Raw genomic sequence first — 17,411 nt, forward strand, 5'->3', positions numbered from 1 at the left:
CTGGAGTGCCTCTGGGAGAGGGGCAGAGGACAGAGGCTGCCAGCTGGGAGGATGTGGCGGTGATGCCGTGGGCTGTGGTGCAGGACCTGGCGTGCCAGACCAGGCACATGCACCCCTGAACAAACAGACTGTAGTTCCTGGGCTCCCTGCCGCACTTCCCGCAGCACTAATCCTTCCCTGGAGATCAGTGCTTCGAACTGGCTAAAATAACACCTTTCCAGGTATTCTGTAAAGCCCCAAAGAGCACGAGCCAAACGGACACAGCCCAAAGGCCACCGGGTGCCGGCTAGCTGACCCCCGTTTCCTGCGCACATGGTAGCTGGGGCTGGGACCGGCCGCTTGGGAAATGCCCCTGGCCACAAATGTAACTAAGCAATTAATGTCGCCTGGTTTGAGCCCTTACAGCTCATCGCTACCTTTTGAGTTTGGGGCTCTCCCGAAACTGTTACAGTTTCTACCCCTGTAAGATGCAGAGGAGCTGTCTCGCCACCTCTTACGCAGCCTGTTGGCGCCAGGCTAGGACAAGCCCCAGGAACTCCACCTCCCCAGTTCTGCTGTGAAGCTCGCGGGCCCATTCCCACCGGCAGACCCTCTATCTGCTTCCACTCAAAGGGTCCAAAATGCTCCATGCCCAGCCCCACTCCACCACCAGCCCTGACCCCCGTCTCTGCCTGCCTGATGGCACATCTGGGCTGTGCCCCATGGCTCACCCCCTCTTCCACAGCCTGCATCCCTCCGCAGAGCCGCTGCAGAAGCCTGGTACCACAGCCTCTCCCGGTTGATGCGGCACTCAGTCTCCGCTACTCACTGTTGCCAAGGCACAGAGCAGGGTGGCTGTGGCAGTGCCTCCCCGCACACCACCACGTACCACGGGAGCACCAGCAGACCCCAGCTGCCACGCAGCAGGACAGTGACGTTACCCCAGGAGCTGTTGTCCCGCAATCGCTGCCTGCATGCTTGTAACCCACACCACCCAGCTGCACGCACAACCTGTGTGCGCAAAACCCCTGTACAGGCTCACCTCTGTGTATATATGCAAGTCCTCCGTCACCAGCAGAGACGGATCATCACTTCCTTCCAGCTGTGGCACTGAGCGTCGCATGAAGCCCAGAGCACAGCAGTGAGACCGACCAGGGGACAGACCCACGGCAGCTGCCTGTTGTTCAACTGCCTTGCTCTGAACAGTCCCACACGTGGCCACAGCCGAGGGCTTCTTAGCCACAGGCTGTTGCTGACCTGCAGCCAGCGTCCATCAGAGAAATCAATTATTTGGCATCATTCCGTAACACTGCAATGGAGAGTCTTCCAGGCGCCGTGGGCTGCGCTGCTGTATGCTCCAGCGGTGCGACGGGGATGGAGAGGAGCCGCCTGCCGACGGAGCCACGCACGGAGTAGTGGAGCGCGGCCACGCTGGTGGCAGCATGGGGTGGAAGCAGGACACCATGGAGCCGCTGGAGGGGGGCTCTGGGGCTGGTCTTTGGGCCATGTGGGGCCCAGGTTACACGTGCGGTATGTGGCATGAGGCCAGACCCAGCTGAGGGAGGGATGGGGCTGTCCGTACCGTCACTGCACCCCTGGGACAACCAGCCCAGAGTCAGCCCTGCACTGGTGAGGCTGCAGCCAGCTCCCAGGGCCAAACTGGTGGGAGCTGCAGCAGTGAAGGGAGAGTGAAGGTGTTCCGCCCTCAGGCCCAGCTCAGTGCCACCATGTTAGTACGTGACAACAGCCAGCAGGGCTGTGCCTGCCCCGGCCACCCATAGCTCACCAGGGAGAGGGCTTCTGGGCAGCTCACACCGGCCAGAGCCTCCCAGCAAGCTGCCGGGGCCCAGCCCAGAGCTGGGGGCCAGGAAGGGAGCACAGCCTCCAATCTGATACATTAGGCTCATTTAACAGGAACATCCCAAGTCAGGCTCCCCCTAAGAGCACCCCACAATCAACTTTGAATCCAACCAAACCTCCAGCTCAGGGTCCAGACCTTGCAGCAGCCACAAGTTGTCTAATGCAAAGCCCAGAGGGGCTCCAGCTCTAGAAAGTCTTTACAATTGCCTGAGAAATCACCATATCCCAAATTCTCCAGCTTCGCAGCCCAGCAGCCAGCCCAGCCTGGGCACTACAGCCCCACACGCCCACCTGGGATGTTTCTCATAGCACAGAAGCGCTCCTTTACCCATCAGAAACAGCTCCTTCACTAGTGGAGGGGCTGACCCAGGTTCCCCAGTGCCAGGACGCCGGTTCCTCACTGCATTTCTCCAGGGGAGAGGGACTCAGGGCTGCCGGGCACTGTCCCACAACCCACCGCCAAGCCCTGGGACTCGCTCTGGCCCTTCTTGCTGTGTTGTGACTTTTCAGGACTCCGCACCCTAGGCACAGGCTGTGCCGTTTTCAGGCACCAAGTGACATCCAGTGTTATTTCCTCAGACCCAGCCCTGCACGCCTCCGTTTCAGTGGTCTCCAGTGTTGTTCAGGGCCAGGCCTGGGGCCCACAAGCACGGGCTGGAGCCCCCTCGGCCCGCCCCAGCGAACTGAGGGGAACTTCTCGTTGTCTCGTTTTTCCGTGTGATGAAATATAGCTGAGCGAGCCAGCGCCAAAGCAACACGCGTGCGTCTTCTTCCTCCCTCCCGCACCGACTGCTCGCCTCCTCACCAGTCCCCTCCAGTGTGACTGGTGGGGGGCAACTGGCCCAAATGCAGGGGATGGAAGTGGGGTGAGACTAGGCAAGTGTGACACCAACTGAACAACCTGTGCAAGGTTGATGCCCGTGTTGGGGCACTCAGGCTAGACCAAGAGCCCAAAGCCACTCATGGCCACAGGTCCCTCCTGACTGGGGGGAAGTGACACTGCCTGCTGCGGTCGAGTCTGCCAGGTCTGCGTGCACCCAGGAGATGCGCACGCTAAGAGCAAAGAGCACTTTGGGGTGCAGCTTTGCTGCCCAGCGCAGAGGCCGGGGTGCCCTTCGCCACATCCGCGGCAGCATTTGTCCCCAGGGGGCCCCAGGGAGAGGGGGAGCGGGAGGAGTTGAGGGCAGGAGACGGGCTGGTCGTTACAGAAAAATCTTTTATTGAGTTCAGGAGGCAGAGAACTTTCTCAGCGTGATGACAACCAAGGCCACAAGCACAGACGTACCCAGGAGGGAGGCGATGACAATGGCACCGATAGCTCCAGGCCCCAGCGAGCCTGCAGGGACAGAGAACAAGGTAGCAAGAGGTCAGCAGAGCCGGTGGGTCCCATAACGGGGAGGGCTATGGGGGATCACCCCCGCACCCAGCACAGCCCCAGCCATCGGGCCACACTCCTGCTACTGGCGATGGTGGCCCTCTCCCCATGTAGCCGAGGTGTGGTCCTGTGCCCCAGCAGCACTGTGCCCTTGGGCAGGGGGCTGGAGCCAGCCACTCGCCCCGTAGCCAGCTCCCGGTGACAGGGACGGCTGCCATAAAGCGGGTCTTTGGCCCTCAGCTTTCCTGTTAAACACCCACACCGAGAGAGTTGCTTTGCTTGTTGCAGAGCCACATCACAACAGGCGTCTGCTGTAGTTCAGGAGCCAGGAAAGGTGCTCGCGCTCCCTGTTTGAAGAGTTTCGGACACATTCTTGCCCTGGAGCCTACCTGGGCTTGAGGCACATCTTGCTGGTGCCTGCTGTGATGTGTCAGACCTGGGGCAGGAGGAAAGGCCTCAGCAGCTCCCCTCTCGCCCCCCCAGCAGCGTGGCTTGGGACAGGCCACCTCTAGTGGCTCAAACACCTCCTGGGAGGTGATAGGGCTCTAAAGAACAACTCCGCAGCAAGGACGTCCCGAGCTGCTGTAGGAGCGACCCACAGGCAGTGCCCATTGCGCAGCCACATACCGTCCCCGGCGTCCAGCCGGTGCAGGTGGGTGGTGTCCTCGGGCTCCAGCTCGGAGGTGTACGGGGGGAAGGCGGTGGCATCTGAGAGCCGGGCTGTGGTGGTGTCGAAGGGGCCAGCTCCAGAGGGCAGCTCGGGTGGCTCGTTCCAGAGGGTGGGGACCGGGCCCTGCGGGTACTCTGCTGGGAGAGAAGCACCCACCATCACTCACGGGCATGGGTGGCCCCGGCCAGACTGCTGGTGACAACAGCGGCTCGGGACAGAGGCACCTCAGCAGGGCCCTGGGCTCCAGCCGCCTGCTGAGTGCCCCCGGGTGGATGGAGGGTGACCTGGTGGGGCAGAGCCCTCCTCCAGGAGGGCACCACCTCCGCACAGCACCAACACCCAGAGCAGCCAAAGGCAATGCCCACACCCTGGGGTGAAACCACACTGCTACCAGCTTTTGTGGCAACCTGCTGTACACGCGGGACAATAGGGAGCAGCCCGCAACCAACTTCTGCTCGTGCACAAACAGGCCCTGCATGAACATCTACAGCCAGTTTGCTCATGGATGCCCATGGGACTGGGCTGGGAGTGGCTGTCACATTCCCGCAACAGGCAGAGGCCACCTGTGCTGGCCACACACACAGCATCTCAGGGCCCTTCCGTCCTGCACCACCAGCCTACGCAGCGTAGGATGCCAGAGGCGCTGGCACTGCGCAGGACACTGCTCCCTGAGATAGGAGCCCCCAGAGCCTCAACTTCCCTCTGAGCCACCTCCACGCCATGCCGGGGAGATGAAAGCCGGGCCGGGCTCTGTTTGATGTTACCATTCACCTCCTGTTAGTTCCTCTCGCTGTGGGGTCAGGGACGGAACCAGAGAGCCCTCCCTGTCTGTGTGTGGCTGAGCCGAGCGCTCCCTGTCAATGCCCGTCTTGTTCAGGTGGGCCCTGGCGGGAGTGGGAGACATTCCACAGCTCCCTGCTGAAACCGCTGGGAATGTGGCAGTGGGATGGGGAAAAAAAAAAAAAAAAAAGGCAGGGGGAAAAGAAAGAACAGCATCCAACCTGAACCGACATGATGGTTATTTGGGCTGGGAAAGAGGGCAGGGGAGCCGGAGCCAGCAGCCTGGGCTCCCTGGGGCAAGGCACAGAGGTATCCCCGGGCACCCCGGCTCCGGCACACTGTCCCTCACTCCACCAGGGACACTCAAAGACTTGTCCCAGGCTCTCCCTGACCCAGCAAGAGAGGAGGCAGCAGCACATCTTGGCAGCGCCAACCCCAGACTGATGTACCTGGAGCCCTCCTTGCCCCCCCGTGGGCAGCTGGCACTTTGTGGGAGAAGAGCGAGCTGAAGAATCAGCCCTAATGTGCTCCACCACACTTTGTTCTCCCGTAAGAGCCCTGCATCCAAAAGACCAGGAGGACAAACACCAAAATGCTCACCTTTGCTGCCTGTACAAACCTACAAACCATCGAAGAGTAGCTCCCACCATCCCCAGAGCTATAGGAGGCTGCCTGCAGACTCGGGAACACAACAGGGTTCTAGACTAGTTTTGGAAAGTCCTTTCTACAGCCATAAAAGCTACAGGATTTTCAGCGAGACAGCTGCCAGGTTTAACTCTGGCCCAACGAGCAATGACAGAGAGAAGTAAGCCCCCAGTTTGAGTCCTGTGCCAGTTAAGCCTGGCAGCGACACCAGCACGCTCGGGCTGGCTGACCCACCCGGGGAGCAGCAGTGAATGCCACGTCCTCACGTGCTCGGTACGTCTGTGGTCACTGCATCAGAGGTGGCATCTCAGGTCCCTGGTACGAGCCCACAAGTGGTTTGTGCTCCACGACAGCTCCCCAGAAACATCCCAGCCCTTTGCAGAGCCCTTCCCAACCTGTCCTGCAAAACCAACAGCAGAGCTGCAGACTCCCATCCACGGGCTCTTCCAGAAAGTGCCATTTCCAGTGGACCTCTCTTCTATAAATCCTGTGGTTTGACTACCAGAGGACAGATCAGGAGGAAATACATAATTTAGTGGGTAAATATAATTAAAACAACAGGGAAAGGAACCGAGCAGAGCTGGGCTATTTAGTTAGCAATGGTGGCATTAGGAAGCTGTTGGTTTAGGCACAAACAAAACGTATGTAACACTTTTGAAGCCCCGGTTCCAGGCCGCTTTGGCAAGTGGAGAAACTCCAGCTACGACCTTCCTGACTGTGTCAACACCAGCAAGGCCAGCACCAACACTGCAGCCCTTCCCATCTGGCAAGAGAACGCCGCGCTGGGAGGACGTCATTGTTGCATTTCCCAAGAATGTTTTTCTCTCCAAAGCCAAGCGAGCTGGGTGTACCCCTCGCATCTGACCGGGGGAAAAGGCTCAGATGATGCAGGCACCGTCCAGGGAGGCTGTAGGACCTGGACAGGGTCTTCCAGCTCCCCGTTGTCAAACGGACGAGGAGGGAGCGTTACCCCTTCCAACTGTAGCGCAAAGGCTCTTTTTCTAACCAGACCCACAGGTTCCAGAAAGCCTCTCCCATCCCCAGCACCTCTAATTCCTGAAAAATTTATTGCAGCTCGCTTAAAGCAGGGCACAGAGCTTATTTTTGACAGCCAAATAGAGAGGAAACTGTCTAATTTGTTTATGATATCGGTGATTTTTTTTAAGACCTGGACAGAGTCCTGGATGGCTTCTGGATATGTATTTTGTTAATTCCCCTCATCTGATTAAAACATGTTTTCAGTTCACCCTCACAGAAGGGGCAGAGTGTGCTAAACATGAGTTTTCTGTCCCGAGTCTTTGCGGTTTTACCTTAACGGCGCTTCAACCAAGGGAAACACAACTCCTTTCAGTCGGGTTTAGTGCCTCTCTAACAGGAGATGTCAGCTCAGAAGCAGCAGCAGAGTCGTGCACATGCATAAAGTGAAATACCTGCGCCTTAACATCAAGAGCCGGGGCTTACCACTGGGTCTCCTCTTCGGTTCCTGCACCTCGATGCTGCTAGAGCCGACGCCGAGAGCCCTGCAGCAGGCACACGGGGTAGGGGAACGCAAAACCCAGCGCAAGCCCCATCCCCAGAGGAAGCTGCCAGCCGGCAGGTCTCTCCGGAGCACACCGCCGCAGCCCGGGAGAGCGCCCCTTTGTAACCAGCACTTCTCTTTCCAAAGACTCACCTTTGATTTTGCCTCCCAAACTAACAGCTCCGTGTCCTCGCATGCTGCCATTCCCACCCCTTTGAGAAGAAGCCCAACCACCCATCCAGCCATCCCCACGCATCTGTCCGGTTTTTTCAACAACCGGAGAAGTCACCCCTGCTCCCCTCCGCAGCAGCCCGACAGTCCCGGCGAGTGTCGGCCACGCTGCCGCTGGCTGAGGGCGGCAGAACTCCGATGGAGCAGCATCAAATGCCACGCTCCTGTTTCAGTCCTACAGTAAAAGCCAGGAAGGCGAAGGGGAAGGACAGAGCTTGCGTCAGGCACCAAAACCCAACACAAACACACACTATTAATAAGGTGTGCCCCTATCCAAGCGAGACACGAGGGCCTCTTTCAGTCGCCTGTTGGATACACTCTGATGGGACAGGCTGGAAGCACAGGCGTGGAACCCGGTTCAGGAGGATTTCTCTGCTCTGCTGCTGATGTTTTGTGTGACTGTCACATGTCAGTCCTCCTGGGCTCAATTTCTCTGTGCACGAGCAGGAGTCCAGGACTCTAAATATGCTCTACAAGAGAAGAAGCACCAGAGCGGGCAGGCCTGCCCACCTGCACGGGTATCGTCATCCTGACTGCGATACGGATGACGCAGTCTGTGCGCCTGAACGAACGCCTCCGAGTGACAGCTCCAGACCCGGTGGCAGCTCTTCACAAGGAAAGGCCAAGTTACATGGGACCTGCGAGGCCTCGGGGCAGGGCACAGCGTTTTTCACTCGTGCAAAAAACCCAAACACATTGCAGTCGTAAGTGGGGGGTGCAATCGAGGATTGGAAGCCAAGGTGGCGCATGGCTTTTCCTGTTCACCCGAGAACTTTGTAGAAATAAAGAACTACCAAGAAACAAGCTCAAAACACATCATCCATCGCAAGACCAGATGTTTAACATCTGGGGGAGAGCGCCACGCATGAGCTGTACTGCCATCAGTCTTAGGACCTGTCCTATCTCTAAGAAAACCCGCCTGGTGCACTTGCATGGTTGGTATGCCCCAGAGCAGCTCAGCAGATGGGCACATGGAGGGGGCCACCAGGCTGCTGACACACACAGGTAACCCCACCACTGCCCAGGCTTCGTGCCTCAGTGCTGCCTGCTCTGAAGGCAGAGAAACCTCGACCCCATGGCACAAACGAGCTCGCCCCCAGCATTAACCCTGTCTCAGCACTGCGGCACGGACCGAGGGCAACTGTTGCTCCACAGGCGACCAGTGACACCCACATGGTAAAAATACAGATTGAGAGCACATAAGAGAAAGATACGGAGTAATCTTAGTTATTAGGGTTCTACCGGGCAGAGGTGGAACCCAGGAAAATAAAGTGGACTAAAAGTATTCCAGTGTTTTGCAACAGCCAGGTGGAGGAGGGCACCTCTTCCTTCCCACGTTTTGACACTAAAAATTGCTTTATTTCAGGGAATTCTCTCTACTGCAGTGCGTCTTCTCCCTCTCTACAGCACAGGTTGGCTACAGCTGAGGCCAGGGAAGAAAATATCAGAGTTACCGGACTATAAAGAAATACACTGTGAGTTTTCGGAATAATGTAGGGACCCCGCAGGACTTCAGCTACATGGACCATGGTGAGATCTAGAAGGGATGACACCAAAGGCAACTTGACAAAACCGCTGTTTCCATGCTCAGCGAGAAGGAACCTCTCCACAGGCAGACTGCAAGACCTCAAGGCAGGCAGATGTGGCGACCTAACATCTTTATCCCTGGAGATCGCTCACCAGTGAGCAATACCCTTCCTCATACAAGCTTGAGGTTTCAGCCCCTCATCATCCTCACTCTCCACCTCCAACCCAGCAGCCTTAGTCAGGAGCTGATACTACTGTCAGTAATTTGTAAGGAGTAATAGTGCAGAGCACAGTTGAGTAATGGTCTACAAAGACTTGCTGTAAGACTGGATGAACCCGTTGGAACAACCGCATCTTTTTAAGATTTTGCCTGACAAAACCTATTCGCTACTTCTCACATTCCAACACTTGAACTTTAAAGACTTCCTAACAATCTTTTATTCTCCTGTTGTTGAGCATGAAGACCCACAAGTTGCTACAGAAAGATGTTTTTGGACAAGGTCTTCTCCTATGTTTTCCTTTAGCACATCATCTCCTGGTCTGTTGCTTTCCCCCCCCATACACATTCTGATGCGCTACTGCAGTATTTCCACATTAGCTCAAAACAGGGGAATTCATGAGCCCACATCAGAGTGTAGATACCAAATAAATACATGATGCAGAAGCCAAAGCCTTGCAAAGGCTTTTTACTAACTTCTACTTCACTGGGAGCTCTGAATCCATTATATGATTTGAAACTGGTTTTGCTGATAGGAAAAAAAGTAAAATCCAACTCTTGACGATCCTCCTGTGCTCTGGGCATAAGTGCCACTTGGGTTTGGAGAAAGCAAAGAAGATTTGGGTGTGTAGAAAGCCCTCGAACTGGCTCTGTTTCCTGTTGCACCTAGACGACGTGGACAAAGAGGGTTAAAGACTCGGTCAGTTGTTTCCCCATCTTTGACAAATGGGATACTGGAAAGAGCTCGGGAACTCGGGAGCAGAAATTCACAGTTTCTCCAGTCGCAGAGCCCTGACCACTCTGTCCAGGAAACCAGACTGGCTGGGCAAGAAGCCAGATCACGGTCCACAACCCATTGGCACCCCAAAAGCGTTCTGAGTGCTACGTCCAGATGGGAACCTCAACTGCCAGCGAGATCCTTCACATCTCACTGAACTCCTGAGCACTTACCCGGGGGTTTTGGTACTAGGTAGCTCTGAGTCACCACCGAGATAAAATTAAATCCAGCAAGGAGGGGAAGACTCGTTCGGGACCTCGGGTGTGCACGGCCGGCATCACTTCAGCCCCGTCCGAGGCAGACTCCGCTTCTGCCCACCACGGAGGGCTTTGCTACGGGAAGTACGAGGTGCTGAGACGGGAGGGCAGGGGCTGGGTGAACCCTGAGGCCAGCAACGGGCTGTCCAGCCCCAGGTAGTCACAGCGGGCACAGGGCCAGCGCAGGGATGAAAAGAGGCCTTCATTGGGAGCACAAAGGGCAGCCTGTGATGTGCGAGCGCCGGGAGCTCCAGCGTGGAGCAGCGCGGAACGCTGCGGTTCTGATGAATGTTAAATAAACTTGTTTACAGAAAGGCAGGGCTGCATGTGTACGCGCGGAGACCAGAGGGCTGCCTGTGCGCCCTTCCCTTCTTTGTCTGCACAAGGCAGGAAATTTCCTTTTCTAATGGGGTGAAAAGCAGAAAAAATTCCACTGTGCACTAAAAGCTCCTGTACTGGGGGGAGCCACCTCTCCACCTCTAACGCAGCAGAAAATAGTTCTGTTCCTGGGAAGGGTTACCATACAGGCTGGTTCCCTCATGTCCTGCTTTGAGGTAGCAGAGAAGAACAAACTCCTTAAGAGGCCTCGAGCCTCTAAAATGGAGTCTCTCCTGCGCCCCAGGATCCAAATGTTGCGTTCATCAGCACAAAGCTCTTCGAGAGCCGCTGGCCTCGCTGCGCGAGTGCAACTCACCCAGTAAAGGGATAAAGTGAACTCGGGGTATTTCACAGGAGCAAAGCGACACAGGGAGGCAGCGACAGGTACAAACCAAAGCTGCAACGCCGAGCCGAGAGCTCCGGAAAGCTGGCAAGGCAGGGGACGGAGCAAATACGCATCCAGTATTGGAAACTTAAAGTAGAAAGAAAGTTAAAAGAAATCCTAGCTCATAGAGGAAGCAGATCGATTTTTCACTGGAAAGTAATCGGTTTCTGCAGAGTGAAATACTCTTAACAGTTAAGAAGAGACCTTACCTGGTTTTGGGGAAGAGCACTGCCACTGCTTCTGGGAGCGTGAGCAAGCTACAAACTGAAACTGTGCTTAAGTGATTAATGTTCCACTATACAAAAAAAAAAAAATAAATAAAATCAAATCTCAGGGTTTGAGAAGGAAAACATCCACTTTTTAGTGCTCATTTCTTAGTTTCTTTAAAGGTTTCCCAGCAAGGTGTCTTGCAAGGGAAGGATCTGTGGGGGAAATACCAGCTACAGTAATTCTGTTCTTGCACCCACAGATGTTCCAGCTAGGCACAGCGATAAATTCCCCTACCCCTATGAAAGCTCCTTTAAAAAGAAATAATTTCATCTGCTAGAAGGCTGGCCAGGATCTCCCTGCTAGGCAAGATGCTCAGAACAAACTGGGAAGGAACTGTGATCCAGCCTTGCTCCAGGTCTTGGAAGGCAGGACAAGAATTTAGGAAAACAAGCGCTGTGCTCCTGCCTGTTATCTTGGCCTGAGCCATCCCTCCGCAGCCTCGCCCGCGCTTACAGAAAGAGGCTTCAAGGGACGCCGTTCCCCGTAGGAGTTTCCACCTGCACGCTCAGAGCCCCTCTATGGAGTCGGTCTGGAAGTCAGTTCTCCCTCATTTGTAAAACCCGCCCGAGACCAGGCAGCCTCTGAGCTGACGGCGCACTCGGCTCCCCTCAGCCCGCGTAGCTGTGCTGAAAGCGGGAGCAGATAAGGCTGAAATTACTCACCACCTCCTTAAAAACCAGCGCCTCACGGAATAGGTGTCTCACGCCGACCATTCCCATCACCTCGCTGGACGCGAGTGGCAGCCACGTACCGTCCCAGCGCTGCCGCCGGCCTCGGGGCACCCAGCTCCAGACGGGAACTCAGGGAGTTCGGCTGCACACCTCAGCTTTCGCCTGAGCTAAACGTTTCCATAGACACTCCTCATAGTTCTACTTAGAGCAGCTGTGGCGAAGTGCTCTGCTGCAGCAGAAAGCGTAGAAGGAACCAGAAACTGGGACACGGGCTTCAGCCAGAGAAAAGTGTTTCTTTTCATGATTGTAGCTTCTTCCTACCGTTAAAAGCTGACGGATAACCTGTCCCATCAGCTGCTGAGGGCACCGCATCTACTCTTGGCTGATCCGACTACTCGTCTACTGTCACTAATGCTCACGGAGGCACTACTGCTGTCTGGCTTGGAGAAATTACAAAGTATTTTCCCCATTTTCCCCAATCGAATCCTGGTCTCAAGACGGAGAATATATTCTTACCAACAGCCACCAATTCCAAAGCGGCTTTCCCATTACTCAATTATAATTCAGTAAATACGGATGTTTTTAGGGGAAGGAGAGGAGGTATGCAGGGAGAGGAGACAGAGGCAGGTTAGTAAAAGACCTCTCGTGCTTTTGGGCTTTAAATGCAAACAAAGCTCCTTACCTGCCAGCACAGCAGGGACCAGGATGCCGCACAGCGTTAGCAGGACCAGGCGAAGGACTCTGTGGTAGGGCATGGCTTCCCTCAGGAAAAGCATCGGCAGGAATTCTTAAAACTCTTCGAAACAACTTGGAAACGTCACTGGTATAGTAAAAACTTTGTCCAGTCAGGTTAAAAAAAAATAAAATAAAATAAATTTTCTTCACAACAGCAAGTGGATAGAAAGAGTGCAAAGCCCAGCAGAGACTCTCTCTCTCTGACTTGCAGAGCACACCTCCTCCTGAAGGCAGCTCCACCCTCTAAAATTTGTGCCGAAAACCCCATAGGCAGCCGAGCCGTTAGGCATCCGTCACCCTGCCAGGCCAGCGCACACACGAGCGGTTGTTGGCGAGCCCTTCCCAGAGGACGCGGGGATGCTCCTGGAATGCCTTCCCTCCGGCCGGCCATCCCGCAGCACGGGAAATAACACAGGGGCCATTGGGACAGCTAACCCCGAAACCAAGCAGACCGCTGGAGGGCTTTGCTCTCCCCTCCGCGCGCAGGGCAGCGGCGGTGGTCTTTCCAGGGTGGGCACAGCGAAGAACAAGGGCCTCAATCTTCTGAGGCTAAAATGCTCTGAAACAGAGCCAGAGCGGCTCCCTGGAACCCTTGTTTTTGGGGTGTCATACTTACAGAGGTGGAGTAGGAGCCATGTGTGGTCTCCGCTGGCAGAACTGCCTGTTAAAACGTGGCGAGTCTTCCAGGAGAGTCGCCTGTGCCAGGCAAGGCCAGCATCCTCCTCGGGTTTGAACTGCACAGGCACTACCTCTTCCTGCGACCCCCTGCCGCTCTGTCCCTCCCCTCCAAGGGCGCTCGTGAAAAGTTCACAGCAGAGAAAACTGAGGTTTGTTTCAAATCACGTTTGCACCCAACAGAGACTGGGGAAAGTGTTTTAAAAGGGGAACACTCCAGCTTATTGTCAGGGGACAGAAGAATTTCTTTTTTTTTTAAGTTAATATGAGGATGAAACACAGTTTCTGTCCAGAAAAAGATGCTGTAGTAAAATACATAAACGTCCCCAATGTCAGTTCTTTATACTCTGAAAATACGACACGAGTAGTTTTGTCTTAAATTTCACATTCAGATTTTTCTGGTAAAGACCTCTTTGCTTTTTGGCTTTCTCCAACAGGCAGCCAGACACAGCTCAGCTGTCCTTTTACAGCATTGCGCTCGGTGCGGTTCTTTGCAGAACCGCCTGACTGCGAGGGGAAGCGGGAAGAACGAAGAGGACCGAGCACTGTCCCTGCAGCGAAACGAGAAGTTAGGAAGTAACCTGGTGAAGCGTGCTCAAAAGAAACCTCAGACATCTCTACCATCAAATCAACATCATCTTTCAAACTCGGATCAAAGCCCCATTAGCTTTCCAGGTTCATGTTGTCTGAAAAGACGCAGGAAGGGCATAAATACATACCCAGCAACAGAGACACTGCCGCAGCTCCTATTTCCCCCGTCAGTGACCTTCGCTACAGAAACAGCCCCTCTGTTTGTCACAGAAGGTGACAGGACAGTCACCTGAGGATGCAATCTGAACACACCAGCATCTTACCTGTGTACTAAACACAGAAGCCCGAACATTAGGATATTAAGAGCAAGATCTTCCCCACTGGTCCATTATCTACTAACTCTCAGGAGCCGAGCCAGGTCCTTGGGGTTCGACAAATCATCGCGCATTCTCCCTGCTTGCATTTCTGCATTTTCCTTTAGCAACGGGTGAATCGTTCCTTTCCCGCTCCCCAGCCGAGCTGGAAATTAACAGACTTTTGCTTATTTGCTACACCGTAGAGAGTAGTCCGAAATTAGCTTGCAGGAATTAGATCATACCATTAAAAAACAGAAAGTACTTACAAACCAGAAATCTTATACACTAAAAATCCCAAAGATATTAAAACAAAGTCAAATTATCAGCCTAAACACGTACTGTTCTCTCCAAGACATCACCGAAACATAAAGCAAAGCTACTGTATAAGTTAGGCGTTAGTATACCGACTTCATTTTCTTTGTGGTCGTGTGAATGGTAGAAGGACCTTTATCATTAACTTTTACTGGGATTTTCCACACAAAACCAAGCAGCAAGTAGAAAAAAAAATAAATAAGATTTTGTCTAAAAAGGGAAGCCTACAAGGTGTCCGTGTGGACTTTACGCTGAGGGGAGAAAGAAACCCTCTCATTTAGGGAAGGGAATTGGAAAGGGTGGGGTGGTTACCGACTGGCAAAAAAAAAAAAGGCTCCACGGCCAAGTGTTTGTAGTAACAGAAAACCAGCTGCGGCGTGAGCTCTCCTGCATAAACAACATGAGCGTGAATGCACGTGTTTCTCTACGGAGAAATTAAAGCTTTCTTGTCAGAATTTTCCAATCTCAACTTACTGGTGTTTATTTGAACTCTAAAATTATCAAGTAGAAAAAAACCACCGGTATTCCTCACCAGGGACGAAATAAAGCAGCAGTTGTTGTTTCACATCCTGTGTATTTGCTTGTTGTTTCTCGATGAAAACTGATGCGAGTCGAGTTTGGGGTCAGTTTTAGCACCAGGAATTATCTCAAAACTCGGCTTTTACAAAAGCAAGCAGAAAGTTTTCTCTCAGATATAATACAACCAGGTTTTATTTAAGTTCTCTCTTTTTCCCCCCCACACTGGCAAAAGTTCAGAGGGAGTTTAAAGTTTTGTAAACATTTTAACTACCCCTCTTCCCCCTTTTATGAATTTACAAAGCAAAGGAGACAGGGAGACCAGATTTGCAACAGTTCCAAGTCTCTCCATGCTATTGGATCCAAAAACTATATACAAGTCTGCAGCAGTCTCTGTATAGTTACTGTACATGTTTGGGGGCAGGGGGAAGAGAGAGGAGGAGGAGGAGGAGGAGAAGGAGGAGGAGGAGGGGAAGGTGACCCCAAAAAATGAATAAACCAAACAAAATAAAATCCAAAGCCAAACTGCTCTTGAGCAACTCGAACTGTTTTCTTTAGGCAGTGATGACAGAACGACAGACACCTTTACACAACTCCACCAAAACTGTAGCGCATCTCCCTCGGCAGGTTATAACCCTCTGGGAACGGGAGATGGGACCAGGGGGTTGAAACTAAGTGCATTTGGCAGTTTCCGTTTTCTTTCTTTTGTGGTGGGTGCATGTGGGTGGGTGGGTGGAGAAGGGAAGGTGGTGCTAATCTTTCGGTGAGAGAGGAAGGTGGTGATTCCGTAAATACTTAAAGATCATGGATCCCAGTGAAGGTGCGTGGAATAGTTTAAGGTGTAGAAGATAAGCAGGGCCGTTCATTGCACATAGCTTCGCCCTCCACAGTCTCTCTTCAGGACAAAAGGGCATCTCTGCTCGTTAACCTAAGCACTGCTTCAAGTGACAACTAGCTAAGACTGCTGGGGTACGTATCTGAAAGCCAGTGTTCACCCTCACCAAAGACTAAAGATCCACACGGTAAATATCCTACTGTCTCTTAAACGAGACAAATTTGCAGGAAAAGAGCTCAAAATAAACTGGTCCTAAACCTCCGAAGGTAGCATTTAAGGGATAAATTCAACCTGAAAGAAGAGATGCCACCCCACTTTTTTTCCCCAGAGTAGAAGTCCCCACTTGTCCGGGAAGGCTGGAATACGCCGACAGGGAACTCCACCAGCTTCAGCATCACCACCTAATGAAGACAGACTCGAGCTTTCCCTCCAAAAATAATGTGCTGAGAAGGGCTGGCAGGGGGTGTGCAACTTCAAACCAACCCAAGCTAAACTGCGCCCGCCACCGCCCCTCTCCTGCTGTTGCCAGTTCTAAGGTTAGCTTATGAATGCAACTCCTGGCCTGGGAGAGCACCTCTTGCCCTGATGGAGCGCGGAAGTCAGTATCTGTGTGGCATTTTGGTTTTGACCAACATCTGTTAACCACAAACTCTCTCGCTCTCTCTCTCCGTGACTGCACGTGTTGGATGTGGTAAGAGTAACCAGGAGAGGGACGCAATGGTTTGCAGAATCCCAATTGATATTTTTTTTTTTTTTTCCAGGTATGTCAGCAGAAGAAATCACAGCACAGTGAAAGCTTGCTGCCCAAATCAGCCTTGTTGCGAACGAATCCTATCTCCCACCCTCCCAGGACTCGGAACAAAGTCCACTTGACTCTAGGCTGACGGTAGGAACAACGCCTGTGCAGTCCTGGGCAGAAAGGTTTTGCTGGGGCTAGAGGAAGCAGCCTGAGATGATTGATTCTGTGATTCACTGCAAGGCGAAGAAGAACGCATGGTGGAGAGTACTGTGTCCAAAACGGAGAATCCATGGTTAACAGATGCAGGAAAAGCCAGTTGATTTGCACATGCTCAGTAGTCTTCCAAAGTCTCTATTTCTCCCATATTGAGCCGCTCTGACGAGGCATTCACTGAAAACCCTGTGAACCAAAAAAGACTTGTGTTAAACATCTGGATGTGGTATATTGTGTTTGAAGCAATACACCCGTTACACGGAGTAGCACGTGTAAGATAAAGTAAATAATACACATCAGATAAGAACTCGGGGGGAAATTCAGTAAGGCTAGAGATATCATTACCCAAACTGTTTGGTTTTTTCCTTAATAAATCAAAGAATCAATTGTACATTCAAGTAAGTATCACTCGGTCTTTAAAAACAGACCAGAAGAACACTGGTTTCAAACTTTCATTTAAAAGATGTCATCTGCAGAGCTCGTACAAGGCACATCTAGGCCCAGTGGCAACGTGGCCCAGCAACGTCTTGGAAGGGAGCGCGTTTGAGTCACCTGGTACTTGGAAGCGCCTTTCGACGCTGTACTTATATGGTCCAAGAGGCAGAAAAATACATTTTGCGAACTTGGAATCTGAGTGTGGAATCAGGCTCAACACTTCAGGGGGGTGTGAGCAATTCTACCCCTTACTGAAAGCCTAAATACACCTATCTATGAAATCTAGTGGCAATTCCATGCACTTCCATGCTTTTTTTTTTTAAAAAAAAAAAAAACAATCTTCTGTCTCAGGAGTACAATGTGAAAATGTACAACGTTACGTAGGGCTATGCAGATGGCTCAAGATGCACCTAAAATTCTACCCAACCTTTTAACCGCAAGTGCTGAAGACATGATGCACAGGACAAAAGTGTGAGAAAAAGCAAAAACATTTTCTACACGGAAAAAGTCCAATATATCATA

The 17,411-nt window shown here is 52.9% G+C and overlaps 2 protein-coding genes across 3 annotated transcripts in view; both read right to left on the reverse strand.

The window, feature by feature from the left end:
- Positions 1-3,045: 3,045 nt before the first annotated feature.
- Positions 3,046-12,297, reverse strand: LOC104287795 (chromosome unknown open reading frame, human C2orf82). Its single transcript, XM_009886527.1, has 3 exons — positions 12,225-12,297; positions 3,842-4,021; positions 3,046-3,175 (listed from the first exon to the last, which is right to left on the reverse strand). The coding sequence occupies exons 1-3, from the start codon at positions 12,295-12,297 to the stop codon at positions 3,066-3,068; spliced, it is 363 nt and encodes a 120-aa protein (XP_009884829.1). The 3' UTR covers positions 3,046-3,065.
- Positions 12,298-14,839: 2,542 nt separating this feature from the next.
- Positions 14,840-17,411, reverse strand: part of GIGYF2 (GRB10 interacting GYF protein 2) — a 67,905-nt gene continuing 65,333 nt past the window's right edge. For both annotated transcript variants that reach the window (XM_009886530.1, XM_009886529.1), the window contains exon 27: positions 14,840-16,640. In XM_009886530.1, coding sequence (XP_009884832.1) covers positions 16,573-16,640 — 68 coding nt within the window. In that variant the 3' untranslated portion in view covers positions 14,840-16,572. The remainder of the gene's footprint in view (positions 16,641-17,411) is intronic.

Source organism: Charadrius vociferus, unplaced genomic scaffold (assembly GCF_000708025.1).
Source record: "Charadrius vociferus isolate BGI_N301 unplaced genomic scaffold, ASM70802v2 scaffold1346, whole genome shotgun sequence".
NCBI lineage: Eukaryota > Metazoa > Chordata > Aves > Charadriiformes > Charadriidae > Charadrius > Charadrius vociferus.

Coding starts and splice junctions, on each gene's coding strand:
- LOC104287795 (XM_009886527.1), bottom strand. CDS start 12,297: ATGCCCTACCACAGAGTCCTTCGCCTGGTCCTGCTAACGCTGTGCGGC. Junction 4,022..12,224: donor GGTCCCTGCTGTGCTGGCAG/GTAAGGAGCTTT, acceptor CTTCTCTCCCAG/CAGAGTACCCGCAGGGCCCG. Junction 3,176..3,841: donor CCGGCTGGACGCCGGGGACG/GTATGTGGCTGC, acceptor CTGTCCCTGCAG/GCTCGCTGGGGCCTGGAGCT.